Source organism: Bos indicus, chromosome 11 (assembly GCF_029378745.1).
Source record: "Bos indicus isolate NIAB-ARS_2022 breed Sahiwal x Tharparkar chromosome 11, NIAB-ARS_B.indTharparkar_mat_pri_1.0, whole genome shotgun sequence".
Taxonomy (NCBI): domain Eukaryota; kingdom Metazoa; phylum Chordata; class Mammalia; order Artiodactyla; family Bovidae; genus Bos; species Bos indicus.
Window position 1 is genome coordinate 80667185 of NC_091770.1, and position 17607 is coordinate 80684791.

The window sequence follows — 17607 nt, forward strand, 5'->3', positions numbered from 1 at the left end:
TATTTACTTGTTTCTAGAGGGACAGGCAATGGCACCCCACTCCAGTACTCTTGTCTGGAAAATCCCATGGACGGAGGAGCTTGGTGGGCTTCAGTCCATGGGGTCGCTAAGAGTCGGACACGACTGAGCGACTCCACTTTCACTTTTCATTTTCATGCATTGGAGAAGGAAATAGCAACCCATTCCAGTGTTCTTGCCTGGAGAATCCCAGGGACAGGGGAGCCTGGTGGGCTGCCGTCTGTTGGGGCGCACAGAGTTGGACACGACTGAAGCAACTTAGCAGCAGCAGCAGCAGCAGAGGGACAGAATAAGTATCTCTTGTTTTAACTGATTGTTTACATGTTATATTATGTAATAAAAAACCTCTGCCAGATGTTGCCCAAGGTGGACAAGGTTCAGAAAGACAAAGTACCAACTCAAAAAAGGGGTACTTTTCAGGACTCAGGGGCACCTTAGGGAGACAGACTTGTTACAGGTGCTGCTCAACTGAAACATAGCTGTTTCTTCCTCACCCCTAGATAAGAAGTATCCTTTCATAAAAAACAACAAGAGTTTAAGTTATTCCAGATTGTTGTGCATGTCCTCCTAACTCTTTTCAAAAGCTAGCACAGAATTTGTGATGAGGTTGGCTGGAATTTTCCCTGCCCTAAGTCTCCATGATGTGGGGCAGAGGTTGTTTTGGAGGACTAATTTGTGCTTTTCATGCTTGCAACTAAAAATGGCAGTAGATTAGGAGAACGTAAGGCCTAGTAACAGACTGTAGAGAAATATGATAATGATTAATGGGCAGGCAACACTGAACCAACATAAAATGTCTAAGAACATCACAATGGTGAAATAAAGAAATAAGAATAGAAGCATTTTCTCAAAAAGACAAATATCTTTTTGCTTTATACTGGGTGTTTAATGCCTTCGGTATGTGAACCATAGATATTTCTAGGAACTGATTATATAATAATTAGAATACAGTACAGGTATTTTCTTAAATTATTGATAGTCATTAAGATGGAATAATCACTAATTGAAAATTACTTTTTTTAATCACATGAAAATAAAAAATAGAAAAAAAATGGACAAAACTTCTGGAGGAAAAAAGCTTATTAATTTATGCAATGTCTTTTAAAAGAAATTAAACTTTTAACCAACATTTAAGAAGAAAAACAGAGATGTGAACTCAAAACAAATATCATAAAAGGTTTATATCCTTAGCCTATAAAGAAATTGAACAAAACAAAAAGTAAAACCTCAAAAAGGTTAAGCGGAAAAAGGATATGATGGTCATGACTTACAGAAGGACTCAAACTAACTTAATGTTCAACCTCACCATTAAAAGAATATGACATATAACTATGTATTATATGTATTTATATGTACTTTATAAACCAAAAAATGTCTTTGACTTTGCATACTAAATAGTACAAAGATAAAACTCCTAATATCCAAAGATTTTGTGGACGCACTGAAATTGCTTATCTCATATCTGTATTGGTAAGGAAGTAGTTGGCAAGAGTTATAAAATCCTTCCTAAACTTAGGTCTATCAAGCCCACTTTGGGTAATTTTATTTTCAAATCACAAGAAAAAGCTATGTTCACAAAAAAATGTTTCTCACGATTTCATGTATAAAAGAGAAGAATTGAAAGCAAACAATATACAATATACAATCATGGGGAATGATTTCAAGTGCAACCATTACAAGTAATAATTCTGAATAGAATATGGTAATAGGGAAATACGGGTATGCTACGTTAAGTGAAAAGTCCAAGAAAAAAATTACTTGTGTATGATTATGGCAACTTTAAAAATTAAACACATTTAAAAAGATACAAAATAGTTATAGCTTCCTATTGTTTTATTTACACACTTTATCTTATTATAGATTTAAGATATATAATATTTTTAAACAGATAAATATATTAAAATAATAACTTTTTATAATTACAAAGCCCTGAGGGAAGCCAAATCAAATTCTATCAATTATCATTAATCCTGGATGAGTAAAGTATGAATTAATGAGACTGCTATTCTGGGAATTTGTTAAGTGCTGAAGGTTTCATAAAATTTAACATATTAAGTCCCAATTATGTACCAGTTGCTTTAGATATATTTATATTTTCTCTAATTTTCACTATAATCCTATAAAGTACTACTACTCTCATTTTACAGAGTAGGAAATGAGGCAAAGATAGTTTAAAAATCTTGCCCCTAGCGTTTCTAGATGCCAGAATCGGAACTTGAACATGGGTGAGTTTCACTCCAAAGCATAAACTCTCTTCTCTGTTCACATTGGCCTTTTAGTGAAGACAGTAAGTATTAAAGATATTGACCAACAAAGTTTATTACAGTAAAATACACTCTTTAATTCAAATCAGAATTATTGAATCAGGCCCAAATGCTTACCTCCTTTAAGACTGACTTAAAATGTGATCTCCCTGTTTTCTGAGACCATGTTTTTCCAGAAGGTCCATATCGGACCTGATTCCTCTTACTGATGACATCAGCTTTCAGGTGCGGGGGTTCCCCTTCCATAACAAACACCAGCTTTACATCCATTAGCGTTAAATATGAGATACGAAAAAATAGATTTCTGAAATAGAAAAAGTTAACGATACTGTAATCATCATGCATGAATAGCAGAAGTCAACATTGCAGAATGACATAATGGCAAAGACACTAGTATCAAAAATGTTACATGCAATAATGTCTTATTTATTATGATTTTCAGTGGACTGAACTGAGAAACCACTGCTTGTTTTTTAGCAAAGGAGATTTATGATTATTCTAATTGCTATGTGGGAAATGGTTTGGAGGAGGAGGAGGCCAAGATAAGAGGGAGGGAAGCTAGTGAAAACCTCATCTCAACAGGGCATATAAGAGACGTTGCCATACACTGAGGTAGTGCTTCTGGAGCGAAGTTTGTGAATGCAACATATATTCTGAAAGGGGAACTGGCAAGACTTCAGATGGATTGGATATGGGGAGAGGTAAAGCAGGGGAAGAATGGCTCCCAAATTCCTGCCTTTTAGTCACTGAAACATCCTAGGGGGTATGTTAAATAGGCAGTCAGGTATGAGTCTGAAGCTTCAAGGGTATGAGGTACAAATTTGTGAGTCACCAGTACAAGGTGGCTCAGTGGTAAAGAATCTGCCTGTTAATGCAGGAGACATGTGTTCAATCTCTGGGTCAGGAAGATCTCCTGAAGGAGGAAATGGCAATCTACTGCAGTATTCTTGCCAGGAAAATCCCATGGCCAGAGGAGCCTGATGGGCTACAGTCCACAGGGTTGCAAAGAGTTGGACACAACTGACTGACTGAGCATGCACACACACAGTATGGAGATGGCAAATGTGGGCATGTTAATACATTTTAAAATCTCAAAATGCAAAATGGCAACAACAAAACAAATGAAGTGGAAACAAAACCAAGATGTCCACTGCTTATGCCATCACCTATCTATATTTTAAGAATGTTTACTTTACCTGAGGTGGGGCTTCATGACTGTCCCAATCATTTTTTTGACTGTCTGTGCTTCACACACCCAGAGACTCAGATCAACTGCAATGGTTTTCCCACTGAGACTGTGCAAGTGGACGTGTTGTTTAACAGGCTCCAAAATTTGCCACAAGTCATTTACTCCCATCCTGGTGGTTATCTGTTATTTGAAACAAACTTTTCAAAAGATTGTTAAAAGACATAGAAGCTCAGAACAAAAATTTAGACTGTATTTTGAGCTAGTTGGGGGTGATTCATAAATAGTATTCTCATTTCGTTTACTGGTCAGCTCTTCAGGATGAATCAAGAATACCTGAAACATTAAAAATGGTGGTAATACACTTAGTGGCTACAAAAATACTGATGCAGCAACTGAAAAGTTATTAGCAGAATATAGCATGCTGAATTTGTCCTTAAAATCCACTCATATCACCCAATATGTTTCTCTGTATTACTGAAAAATAAAGTTACTTTAAAATTTAAAGTCACCAAATGTCAATGGTTGTCCCTCTTCATTCTTTCTTCTTTTCCACACTGCCTATAGCAGTGGCTGACAATAAAATTTTTCACATAGTCACATTAATACTGCATGAAATCTGGAAAATAAAAGGAAAAATTACCCTCCTCCCAAAGGGTGGTAATTGGCTTTGCTCCAGTGAATAATAAGAGCTAACAAATGCAGAGAAAATCAAAGGATCTGGTAATGTGTATTTGTCTTGTTGAGAATTCACTCCTCAATCTACATACCTAAAGAGAGAATAGGACTAGCCCTCTATCATAATCAGGAAAAAACAAAAAGACAAAAAGAAGAAGAATGCAAACACATGAACAAAAGACAAAAACACAGGATTAATGAAGGAAAACTCTGACGGACAAGTGGAGGGGAGATAGAAAATGAAGAATTGAAGAATAGGTAATTATTTTTTAAAAAAGGAGCATCGACTTTTAAAATTATGTCACACATGTTCATTGTGGGAAAATACAACATCTTTTTACAGAAAAATATTTTAAAATGACCTATAGTCCCATTTGGGCTTTCCTGGTGCCTTAGCAGTAAAGAATCTGTCTGCAATGCAAGAGATGCAGGTTTGATTCCTGAGTCAGGACAATCCCCTAGAGGAGGGCATGGCAACCACTCCAGTATTTTTGCCTGGGAAATCCCATGGACAGAGGAGCCTGTAGGGAGGGCTGCAGTCCACGGGGTTGCAAAGAGTTGGACATGACTAAAGTGACTGAGTACAGCAGCACAGTTTCACTATTCAAAAAAAAACTAATGTTAAACTGTTTTCTATGTACATGATATTAAAAAAAAAAATTGGCTTAAGCTCTGCTACCGTGACCTGCTTTGGTATTTTCTATATGCAAGTTTTCCTTTATTAAACATCTATAGCTGTTTTTCTTTTCCTTTATTATTTGATAAAAACTGTTATGTAGCATTTGAAGATTCAGTCTGACTATATAACAGATCAGTTCAGTTCAGTTCAATCACTCAGTCATGTTCAACTCTTTGCGACCCCATGGACTGAAGCACACCCAGCTTCCCCGTTCATCACCAACTCCCAGAGCTCACTCAAAACTCATGTCCATTGAGTCGGTGATGCCATCCAACCATCTCATCCTCTGTCATCCCCTTCTCCTCCTGCTTTCAATCTATCCTAGCATCATCAGGGTCTTTTCCAATGAGTCAGTTCTTCGCATCAGGTGGCCATAGTATAGGAGTTTCAGCTTCAGCCTCAGTCCTTCCAATGAATATTCAGGACCAATTTCCTTTAGGATTGACTGGTTGGATCTCTTTGCAATCCAAGGGACTCTCAGGAGTCTTCTCCAACACCACAGTTCGAAAGCATCAATTCTTTGGCAATTAGCTTTCTTTATGGTCCAACTCTCACACCCATACATGACTACTGGAAAAACCATAGCTTGGACTAGACAGATATATAACAGATATCCTCTGAGTAATGACCTTATTTCATTCTAAAAACACAAGAAAGGATACAAAAACATATTAAGACAAAAAACTATCATCATAATGTAAAACCATTCTAAATAAAATGTAACTGTATTGTCTGCTCCTTTAACAGAGTCCATAGTAGAAGTAAATGCTCTCAAGTTGTACATGACTGCATAGAAAATAAATGCTGGAAACATGGTTGTCCTTCTCTGAGCTTTTCTGAATCTTAATTTTAAATGTGGCCAGTGTTACCACAAGTAGTATTTTGTACACTCATTTTATGAAGAGCTGCACAAACAAACAAAGAGCTTCTATGTCACTTTAGAAGGAGTATTAATAGATTTAAATAGAGAAGAAAGCATTAGCTAATGGTGGTTCCAGTGCTTGTACTATTTCACAAGGCCCACAGATTGAATTGGGTGACATTGCAGCAGATCCAGAATCAAGGTTGTCTTGCCTAAATATTAAGTAATGAAATATGGATATAGTCATATTTCAATTAAATATGTGGTCAATAAAAAGCAATGTTCTATAACTTTATGAGTGCATGAGTATCAAATATGACTTCAGTATGGCTTTTTTAGGGATGAGTCACACTTTCTGGTTTATTGCAGAACACCTAAGAACAAGTCACCTGGTCTCAGGCAAGGTGCATCTTTTCCCCAGCCCTTCCAGATCTAAAGCTCACTCCTTCCAACCACGGCTCTAACTTTTCACTACATAGGTTGACTGCACTCCAGTATTCTTGCCTGGAGAATCCCAGGGATCGAGGAGCCTGGTGGGCTGCCGTCTACGGGGTCGCAGAGTTGGACACGACTGAAGCAACTTAACAGCAGCAGCAGCAGCACATATATAAATAAATAGTAACGAATGAAGGGTGTTGGGTGTCACATAGTGCAGTGTTGTTTGTCATGTACACACAAACACATTTATGTATAGGACTGAAATGTAAACTGTACTCCTTCTTTGGTTAGGCTGCACAGGGATCTTAGTTCCCCAACACAAGCCCCTTGCAATGGAAGCCCACAGTCCTCACCACTGGACTGTCAAGGAATTCCCTTCTCCAAGTTATTGATAAAGAAAATCTAATCTCCTACTTTATCTTTACATGGATGCACAATATGGACATGAGTCTGAGCAGGCTCTGGGAGTTGGTGATGGACAGGGAAGCCTAGAGTGCTGTAGTCCATGGGGTCAGAGTCGGACACGACTGAGCTACTGAACTGAACTGACAATAGGTATCTAATTCTTGATTCCACCACCTCTCCTCAAAACTGTCTGATGCGTCACTTCAGTCATGTCAGACTCTGTGTGACCCCATAGATGGCAGCCCACCAGGCTCCCCCGTCCCTGGGATTCTCCAGGCAAGAACACTGGAGTGGGTTGCCATTTCCTTCTCCAATGCATGAAAGTGAAAACTGAAAGTGAAGTCGCTCAGTCGTGTCCGACTCATAGCGACCCCATGGACTGCAGCCTACCAGGCTCCTCCGCCCATGGGATTTTCCAGGCAAGAGTACTGGAGTAGGGTGCCATTTGCCTTCTCCCCTTATAGCCCTAGTACGGATTAAATGTAGCAGGAATTCAGAGCTTCAAAATAGAATTGCAATATTGCACTAAGAAACATCACCAGCAGCTACCCTTAGTCATTCCCAAATACTCAGTTGCTTAGGCCAAAAACCGAGCAGTCATTCTTGATTGTTCTCTCTACTAACAGCAACTTGATCAACAAGTCCCTTGTCTCCAAAACACCCTAAACCCGCATTTCTAAAGAAAACTCCCTTAGTTCTTTCTGCAGTCTCCTATCTGGCCTCCCTGCTTCCACTTTTTATTACCTCCTACTCCTACATAATCATTAGAAGCTACACACAGAAGCCATTTCATTCTTCGCCCCTTTCTTGGAACCAGCTCTGCCTTTGAAGTGATACTAAGTAGCTATGGTAAGACTGTAAAGCATTTAAAGTTCCAAAAAGGGACAGAATGTAACAATTGTTAAGATATCCAAGTACAACTACATTTAAAGATAGAACTGATGGTTCTTGCATGAGGTCATGATCAACCATAAAAGGTTACTTGAAAATAAGCTCAGCATTAAGTAAAATTTAAAAACACTGCACATAGCACATAGCAAACTCACCCTAAACTGTGTATAATTTTATGTTCCACTTTTATTTAAATAGGGTGAAATTTGAAATGTTTTGTGGTGTAGGATTTGATGAATCTCTACTCATATTTTATAACATAATGACTTCATTGACATCAATCTGCTCATGCAATCAATGTATTTATATAAAAAGAATCTCCTAAAATACTCTTAATTCTTAAGAATTAATATGATGCAAGAACACTTATGTGAATGTCAGAGAAACCCATAGCAAATAATTTTATAGCCTTACTAGTGGCTTCAATTTATTTGCTTTAGTGAAAAAGCATTGGACTTGGGATAGAAAACATAGAATTTTGATCTTGGATATACATTAACTATATATGTAACCTTGGGAAGACATTTAACCCATCTACAAAATAAGAGGTGTTAAAACAGATGAATTACAAGATTCTGACATTCTTTGAATCTCATCATCAATTTTGATAGCCTGGTATTTAAACTCTATTTCAGATTATTACCACTTGGTGGAAAAAACATGGATTTCTAGCTTAAAGAAGAGCTTAAGAATCCCCTTCAGATTAAAACAAAACCAAATCCTTTGATGTAACCATATGGTGCCCATAAATCAGTTTATGCTCCTAAAACTTCCTTAAAAGCTAATAAGCTTTTATTGGTTAATTATAAAACTGAATGAGGTGAGAAAAGCACAGAACCTTGCTAATTCCACTAATGAATCAAATTTAAAGAACACAAAAAGAGGTCAATGGTTTTATTTATGCAAAAATATACATTTTAATAAACTAACAGTTTTCCAGTTTTATTTCAGGCATGCTGCTAAGTCGTTTCAGTCGTGTCCGACTCTGTGCAACTCCATAGACAGCAGCCCATCAGGCTCCTCTGTCCCTGAGATTCTCCAGGCAAGAATACTGGAGTGGGCTGCCGTTTCCTTCTCCATATTTCAGGCATAAACATTAGAAATCTTTTTTAACGATAAAGAAGGAAATACTTTTAATTTCCCAATTCTCACGTAGACAACTGTATTTTCATATAAAGTTTGGTAAACTGTATAAAATTTATTTCAGTACAGGATTATACTGTATAGGATATACCACATAATTTCACTAATTAATGCTATGTTTATTGTTTTATTTTCATCTGAATTTAGCCTAAACTTTGAAGCAAAGTATAACCCAGGCTTAAAGTATAATATAACCCAGGCTTAACTAGTAAACACTTATTAAATGCTTATAATTTACCAGAACTTATCTTGCTGCTGGAAATACAATAGGGAAAAAGATCAAGCCCTGCATTTAAGGACTGTGGTTAGATGAGCTAAAAAGGGAATTTCAACAATGAGACAAGTATAGGCACTGAAGTAAGGCTAGATAGAGGAAGATGAGCATATAGATCTGAAGAAGGCAGCTTACCTAGTGTAGGGCATCAAGGAAGGCTTCCTAAAGGAAGCGACAGCTAAGCAGAGACCTCCCAACCCTGTTTCCCATCTCTTACCAAGAAGGACCACTTCGGCCAGAGGCTGTTGAGTTTTCATCTATTTTGACTATGTCATATGTGTGTCATGACAAGGGCTAGGATAGGAGCATATATTTGATTATCTTTAGAAGTAAAGGAGTAGGAATTTTTTTATTGGAGACCCTAAGTTTGACATCAGTTTCTTTGGGGGTGTTCTGAGTTAGCGGTAAATATCTTTTTTCCATCTAGAAAGAAAGTGTTGGCGTATAGAAAGTGGATTACATAGCTAGATTAGCATGTCACGCTAAGAGTTGTGTAAAGACAGAAGCGGGAAGTAAAGTACTGAAAGCTAAGCCAAGGAATTTACACTTTCTTTAGTTCCGATGTTTATTGAGAGGGTTTACAATGTAAACCAGGCACGAGCTGGTGGGAGTGGGGGCGAGAAAGAAAGACTGTATATATAAACAACCACAAAGCCTTAAAGTAGTTGCTACGAGGGAAGTTATTTTCAGAGTTAACACCGAAAAGGAGGTACACCCAAGTGTGCCCACAGGGTGATCGAGAAAGGCTCGCCCAGGATGGCCTCACATCTGGCGTGGGACTTTGCCCCACGGGGCCCGGGCAAGACCATTTGGGACCCAGGGCCTCGGCTCTGTGCTTAGCGGCGACGGACATCTCCCCCGCGGGGGCGAGCCGCGGGGCGGGGAGACCCCGGGCTCGGAGAGCCGGGGCCCGGCTGGGAGTTCCGGGCCGCGGTCCTACTGGACCCAGAGAGAACCGCGGGCGGTGTCCTGGGAGGAGGGGCGGGCGAGATAGGAACGCGAACATAGAGCTCGCCTCCAACCAGCTTGCAATCGCCCCTAGATCGCAAAGGAGCGGGTAGAGGGGCCAGGGGCCTGGGCGGGGCCGTCTCTCCACAGATCCGCGCGGGACTTACCCGGACAACCCTGCTTCCTTGGTTTTTGGAAAGACGCCCCTTCTGTCATTTACCAGTTTCGTCTGGATTCTAACTACTGCTGCCTCCAAGTTTCTAAATGTTCCTCTACTCAATAAAAAAAGAAGAAAGAAAACGAAAACTTCCTTTTTCCCTCGCCAAGCAAAGCCTAGAGTTCAGAGGCTTAGCACTCAGGCCCGGAAGGCTCCCTGGAAACCACTTGAATGCGGCGCCTCAGCCACGCGGCTCCGCCTCTTCCGGGAAGTGACTACCGCCTTTCCGCGACCGCGGCTGTACACTTCGCGGCGGCGCCCAGCCGGTCGCTGTACGCATGCGCGGAACTGTAGCCGCCGTTGGGGTTCCAGGGTGGTTTTTTTTTCTCCCCGCTTGCAGTTAGGCAACTCACCCGCCCCGACCCCTCCGCGCGTCCCACAGTCGCAGAGCCCCGGCGCTCCTCCCAACATCCCCACTGCCCGCCCAGAGGGTACTTCCGGCCCCGCCTCCTAGACTCCAGTGGCGCGAAAGCCCCGCAGCGCGCACGCGCGGGCGGAGTCCCGGCGGGCGGAGGGGGGGCGGGGCGCAGGCGCGGAGAGTCCCGAGGTGGGGGCCGGGGTCGGCGGGGCTCCTGCGTTCTCCCGTGGTGGGCGCGCGGTGTCTCGGGGACCAACGGCTGCTGGGCCGACTGCGAGAGTCCACTAACGTGGCTTTAGCGTCCTGTGCTGCGGCGGCAGTCCCGCCGATCGGGGGTTCCTTGGGGGAGACTTCGACTTGTTGGAGGTAGGCTAAGGGCGCGCTCCGTCGTTCTCTCTTGCTTCGGATCCTCCCTTGGCCGGCGCCCTCCCTCAGCCCACCCGCTGGCGGCCGGGTCTTTGGAGCCGCGGCGGTGCCCAGGGCGCGCGGGTCAACGGCCGGCGGTGATCTCCGCACCCTCTCCGCCGGCGGCGCGGGTCCCTTCAGCCGCAGGAAACTTGCCGGTGTCCGCCGGGCCCCTCCCTCGGACGGCTCTGGCGGCGGTGCTTGAAAAATCTCGTCTCCGGCTAGCCTGAGGGAACCCGGCGCCGGGCCCCGAACGGCCGCCGTTAGGCTTTGATGAGTGGTTTGAGGGGGAGAAGGGTCAGGGGGATGAGTGTAGGCTCGGAAATTGGGTTCTTATCACCCCCTCTGATGACCCCTTACAAGTAACAACTTAACTACGTTTAAGAGATATGTGTAAATATCCCTGAAGGTGGCTTTGTTGCTAAATCCCAGTTTCAGGAGAACGCAAAACTGTTACCTAGAAAAATTTAAATTGTGACGTTTGGAAGTTTATGATGGCGTTTCTTTCCCCCTTATTTTCTTGTGGAGATGAATTGGAGAAGAATCAGTACTGGGAATTCCTGAACACTGAGCTCAAGGGTGGAGGAAGGGCTGCAGGACACTTTGGGGCATAAGAGGGTGCTGTGCTAATTCCTACGGGAGCAACTATTTGGTGTTTAAACCCTGAACACGGAACTTATCTGAGTGCTTGCTACTCTGTATATGTCGTGAAATTGAAAGGGAGTGTTCTAAATACAAGCTATTCTGGAATATATTCAAAAGAAGAAAAAGTCCAAATTTCCAGATTTTTAGATGGCTGCTGTTTAGTCTTTTAAAATACTCACTAGCTTATGCACTGGTGTATATGGGTGGTAAGGGAGCATGTTAGAAATACTTAGATTCACTTTATCTCCTTTTACTGTGAGAAATATGCAGAGTAATTATTTCCTGTAGAAATGTGTGTTTACAGTTTTCCGCTTTTTTTCCCCTTGAATGCCAGTAAGTACAAAGAAGTTTGGAGATTACCAGAATATTACTTTTTACATGTTTTTGTATAAGAACCAGTGTTGTGTGACCCTGAACAGGTTGGTACCACCTCTGTAAATTTCAGTTTCTATTCTGTAATTGGGCTTCCCCAGCGCGTCAGATGGTAAAGAATCTGCCTGCAATGCAGGCAACCTGGGTTCAGTCCCCCTGGGTCAGAAAAATCCCCTAGAGAAGGAAATGGCAACCCACTCCAGTATTCTTGCCTGGAGAATCCTATGGACAGAGGAGCCTGGTTTTTTATTTTACTGACTTTATTTTACTGAGTAGATGTAGAATTTTGTATAAAACCTGCCTAAATCTTGATGATCATTTTTAGATCTAAGTTAGGAGAATTAGTCAAAGCCATACTTGGTTTACTTTAAGGAACTGGTGGCTCAGCTGGTAAAGAACCCACCTGCCAATGCAGGAGATTCGAGACCTGGGTTCATTTCCTTCGTCCTAAAGATCCCCTGGAGAAGGAAGTGGCAAGCCACTCCAGTATTCTTGCCTGAAAAATTCCATGGACAAAGGAGCCTGGTGGGCCACAGTCCAGGGGGTCGCAAAGAGTCACACAACTGAGTGCCCACACATGAAGGTATTATGTTTAAAGCATAATTAAACGTCACAGTTATGTATGTATATATACATATGTAAGTCCAGATGACTGAGGGTCAAGTGTAGACACTTAGTATTTTTTATTCACTAGTTAATGAGGTACATCTTACTCACTAGTTTCCCTGGTGAACAAATTCAGAGTAGTCTCTGTGACTTTCTTAGTGCCACTGCCAAATCTACGTCTTTGTTATTGTCTTGATGCTGAGTCTTGTCCTACTCTTTCGTGACTTCATGGACTAGCCCGCCAGACATCTCTGTCCATGGGATTTTCCAGGCAAGAATACGGGAGTGGGTTGCCACTTCCTTCTCCAGGGGATCTTCCCAACCCAGGGATCAAACCTGGGTCGACTGCATTGGCAGGCAGATTCTTTACCGCTGAGCCACCTGGGAAGTCTCTACTAGAATCTAACTCTCTTATTTTGCTGCCTACTGGCCTATCCATCTCAATTTCCTAGAAGCACTTCAAACTCAATGTTTTCAAGAAAAATGAATGAATCATTTCCAAACCTCAGTCTACTGATGATGGCATTTACTATTAAGAGTAAAGATTGTTTCTGAAAATTAAACACAAGATAAAATTTTACACAGCAAGCCCAACATTAGAGGGACATATCACATAGTTTTATACATTACCAAAGGAAGAACAAGATGAACAGACAATTTCACTTCGTATAAATAGTCAAACTTGGTTAAACTCAGTTCATGCCAGGTGGAACGTGGACATTAAAGAAGTTTGATTTGGGTTTTGACAACCTGGGTTTGGATCTAGGCTCTGCTAAGATATACCTACATGAATTTGGGTATCTTTTAAATGAGCCTCAGTATCCTCTTTTGTAAAGTAAGGGATCACTTATAAGGATGTTGAGAATTAAAAGGTTTATACCTCTTAATCCCTTTCACTAATTTCACTCCCCTGCTTCCCCCCTCTCCCTTTCTGGCAATTATCCATTTGTTCTCTGTATCAGTATCTGTTTTCATTTTGTTTGTTTCTTTTGATTTTTAGATTTAACATATAAGTGAGGTCATATGAGTATTTGTCTTCCTCTGTCTGAGTTATTTCATATAATATAATACCCTTTGGGGCTTTGCAGGTGGCTCACTGGTAAAGAATCCACCTGCCAATGCAGGAGATTGGAGTCTGATCCCTGGGGTGGGGAGATCCTGTGGAGATGGAAATGGCTACCCACTCCTGTATTCTTGGCTCAGAAGTCGTATGGTCAGAGGAGCCTGATGGACTACAGTCCATGGGGTCAAAAAATATTCAAACATGACTTAGTGACTAAACAACAGCAATACCTATGTTGTTACAAATGGCAAGGTTTCTTTTTAACAGTTGTATAATATTCCATTGTGTGTATGTGTTTTGTTGTTCAGTCACCAAGTCCTGTCTGACTCTTTGCAGTCCTAATGTCTGCAGCACTCCAGGGGTGCAGGCTTCCCTGTCCTTCACCATCTCCTGGAGTTTGCTCAAACTTATGTCTGTTGAGTCAGTGATGCCATCCAACCATCTCATCCTCTGTTGTCCCCTTCTGCTGTCCTCAGTCTTTCCAAGCATCAGGATCTTTTCCAGTGAGTCAGCTCTTTGCATCAGGTGGCCAAAATACTGGGACTTCAGCTTTAGCATCAGACCTCCCAGTGAATATTCAGAATTGATTTCCTTTAGGATTGACTGATTTGATCTCCTTGCATTCCAAGGGACTCTCAAGAGTCTTTTCTAGTACCACAGTTCGAAAGCATCGGTTCTTCAGTGCTCAGCCTTCTTTACATTACAGCTCTCACATCTGTACATGACTACTGGAAAAACCATAGCTTTGACTATACAGACCTTTGTTAGCAAAGTGATGTCTGTGCATTTTAACACGCTGTCTAGGTTTGTCATAGCTTTCCTTCCAACAAGCAATCGTCTTTTAATTTCATGGCTACAGTCATTATCGGCATTGATTTTGTAGCCCGGGATAATAAAATTTGCCGCTGTTCCACTTTTTCCCCATGTATTTGCCATAAAGTGATGGGAGCAGATGCCATTTTTGAACTTTGAGTTTTAAGCCACCTTTTTCACTGTCCTCTTTCTTCCTCATTGAGAAGCTGTTTATTTCCTCTTTGCTTTCTGCCGTTAGAGTGGTATCATTTGCATATCTGAGATTGTTGATATTTCTCCCAGCAGTCTTGATTCCAGCTTGTAATTCATCAAGTCTGGCATTTCATGTGGTGTACTCTGCATATAGGTTAAATAAGAAGGGTAACAACATACATCCTTGATATTCCTGTCCATTGTTCCATGTCTGGTTCTAACTGTTGCTTCTTGACCTGCATACAGGTTTCTCAGGAGTCCAGGAAGGTGGTCCGGTATTCCATCTTTTTTTTTTTTTTTTCCCCATCTTTTTTAAGAATTTTCCACAGTTTGTTGTGATCCACACAGTCAAAGGCTTTAGCATAGTCAGTGAAGCAAAAGTGGATGTTTTTCTGGAATTCTCCTGCTTTTTCTATGATCTGTGGATGTTGGATGTATATGTGTATCGTGTCTTTATCCATTTATCTGTTGATGGACATTTATATTGCTTCCGTATGTCGGCTGTTGTAATAATGGTGCAGTGAACATTGGTGTGCATGCCACTGCTTTTGTTCAACACTGCTTGTCCTTTAGAGACTGGTCTGTTTAGCCTTTATTCTCACTCTGTTTCATTTGTGCTCTATATTGAGGCCACAGGGATTTTTTAAAAACACAAATCTGAGTGTTCAGATTTTATTACCTGAGTTTTGCTCACCTATAATTGTTTGATGGGTGGACTAATGAATTTTTTCACTTACTTATTTATTATCTGTTGCATCTCATGTATATATTCTAAGCAGCGTGCTTATATTTCAGTACATTAAAAATGAGGTTGTTTAATGCAGAATGAGTTTGTCTTTGGTGTGGTAGGAGCGGAATTGGGAATGAGGTAAATAGTCTATGGCAGATTCAGAAGCAGTAGCAATTTACCTTTTTTTAAACCCTCTGTTTTCTATTGACGTTTCCAATTCTGTTATGACTGTTCTCACTACTGTTAGCCCCTACTTTGATATTAATGGGAAGTATGAATTACTAGGTACTCACATTAAAATGGAAAATTTAGAAATTGATAATCCTGTGTGAAAATGCTTTTGGTCTTTCAAATTTCCTGTGTATATGCTTGCTGTAATTAACCCTTGGTGATTGATTTTTCTTTCTTCTTGAACTTATTTTTTCTTGATAATCATATTTGTTACTATTCCTGCTTTGAAGGAGCTTGCATTCTGCAAGGGAGAAGTAGTATGTTCCTTAATATTGAATTTTTTTAATTGTAAATAAATATTGAATACCATGAAGAGCTTTATGAATGTATTGAAAATCCCAGAGGAGCTTTTTTCCCCCCCATTTTTATGTTTTACAGGATATTAAAAGTATTTTTCTTTACATCTGTTTATATTATCTTTTTAGCATATTAGAAACAGTTCTACTGTTGTAACCTGTATTTAAGTCGCAGGACATTCATGTGTGTTTTTAAAAGTCCATTATTAAATTATAGAATGATTCATGTTTTTAAAGGTTGGATCTTTCAGTGTCTGTTAGATGCATGTTGCCATGGCAACCTAACAGCAAACTGCAAATCCCAGGCTAAGTACAGCAAATAAAAAAACATTGTCGTCATGTAGCGCACTGTATTCTGTCTTGTATAGGATCTCACATTGATTATGAGAAGCTAATCATACATACCTTCGTTCCCCTTCCTTCCCCTGATTTTACTTGAAAAACAACTGTTTTCTAGTGGTAAAATACTAAGATCAATCAGCTGATATCTGAGTGTCAGCTAACTGCAAATTCATGTATTAAGCATTAATAAAAACTGCCTAAAAGGACATTTAATATTGGGAAAATGAAGAAGTAATGCTGCTTCTTTGCTCTTCTGTGATAAATAAATGACTGTAATTGAGTAAGAAACAGGTATGGGTGGGAGGAAAGGCAGTGTTGGGAAAATAATTGCCTGGTAGTATTCTAGGGAATTTAAGTTAGCTGAAATTAATGTATATTAATTCTTGCTATTAAATAATTTGAAAATTATGTTTGATTTTCAAGTTCTGACTTGTGTAAGAGATCAAAATAAACACTAAGTTACTTGTCAAAAAGATGGTGAGTATTAGGTAATTGTGACTATAATGCTAGTACTCTCTCAAAAGGCATTTGTTTAGGTTAAATGTCCTTTGGATGTTAACTAATATTCCCTTTAAATGGTATTTGATTTATCACGATACATTAGGTTCCTTGTTGCCTTCAGGACAGGATAAAGTCCTAAATTTTTAATGTTGTTTATAACAATTCTTCTCAGACTTAATGTACTTGTGAGTCACCCAAGACCTTGTTAAAATGAAGATTCAGATTCACTTGTTTTAAATTGAAGTCTGAGATTCTGGATATCTAGCATGTTCCTAGGAGATGTAGATGCTGCTTGCTGGTCCTTGGACCACACTTTGAATATCAAATCTACCAGTCATTCTATGGCTGGCTTCTCTGCTGCCCTAACTTTATTACTGGTAGCTGTGCCTTGTCATTTATGGCAGTATGTAATGGGCATGCTTATAGTATTCCCTGCAGTAGCAGTTTGCCGAATGTAGTCCAGGGATCCATGAGACTGTTTCAGAGGGGCTACAAGATCAAAATTGTTCTCATAATAATCATAAGATGTTATTTCCCTTTTTTACTTTCATTCACTTGTAACTACACAGAGGAGTTTTCTAGAGGTTATAGACATGTGATAATGTCATTGCTCTGATGGCTGATACAGTGTGTACTTGTGGGTTGTTTTAAATTTTTTTTCAGTTTTAATTTATAATACGGTCAATATTGATAGAAACAAAAGCCCTCTGAGGTCCTTGGTACTTTTTAAGACACTGCAACCTTTGAGAACTGCTGCCCTCTGGTTTTCTTAGGCCATGGACACAGAGACTCACATCTGGAACTTGACCAGAGCTCTTTCCATGGCTTGTGGTGGCTGTTGGGCTGGGGTGTGCTCCTCGCTTCTCTAGGCAGTGGTAAAAGGCCTCTGACGCATCCAGTGGGGAGTGGGAGTAAGTATTATAGCGTCCTGTTACACCCTCTTAGGGGTAGACCTCTAGGTTCTTCATCAGACGCCCCTGTCATGCCTCCCTACTTGGCCTGCACAGCCTTGTCTGACACTGGGCCAGATGGGATGTTGAGATGCCTCCT

The 17607-nt window shown here is 40.6% G+C and overlaps 2 protein-coding genes across 2 annotated transcripts in view; one reads left to right on the top strand and one right to left on the bottom strand.

Annotated features, from left to right (window-relative positions):
• Window positions 1-10379, bottom strand: part of GEN1 (GEN1 Holliday junction 5' flap endonuclease) — a 28860-nt gene extending 18481 nt beyond the window's left edge. Inside the window, exons 1-3 of the mRNA XM_019970669.2 lie at window positions 9954-10379; window positions 3479-3651; window positions 2400-2586 (exon numbers count right to left, since the gene is read on the bottom strand). Coding sequence (XP_019826228.2) covers window positions 2400-2586; window positions 3479-3639 — 348 coding nt within the window. The 5' untranslated portion in view covers window positions 3640-3651; window positions 9954-10379. The remainder of the gene's footprint in view (window positions 1-2399; window positions 2587-3478; window positions 3652-9953) is intronic.
• Window positions 10380-10587: 208 nt separating this feature from the next.
• The window catches only part of SMC6 (structural maintenance of chromosomes 6), a 75050-nt gene continuing 68030 nt past the window's right edge, over window positions 10588-17607 (top strand). Inside the window, exon 1 of the mRNA XM_019970670.2 lies at window positions 10588-10727. The gene's annotated coding sequence lies outside the window, so the exon portion shown is untranslated. The remainder of the gene's footprint in view (window positions 10728-17607) is intronic.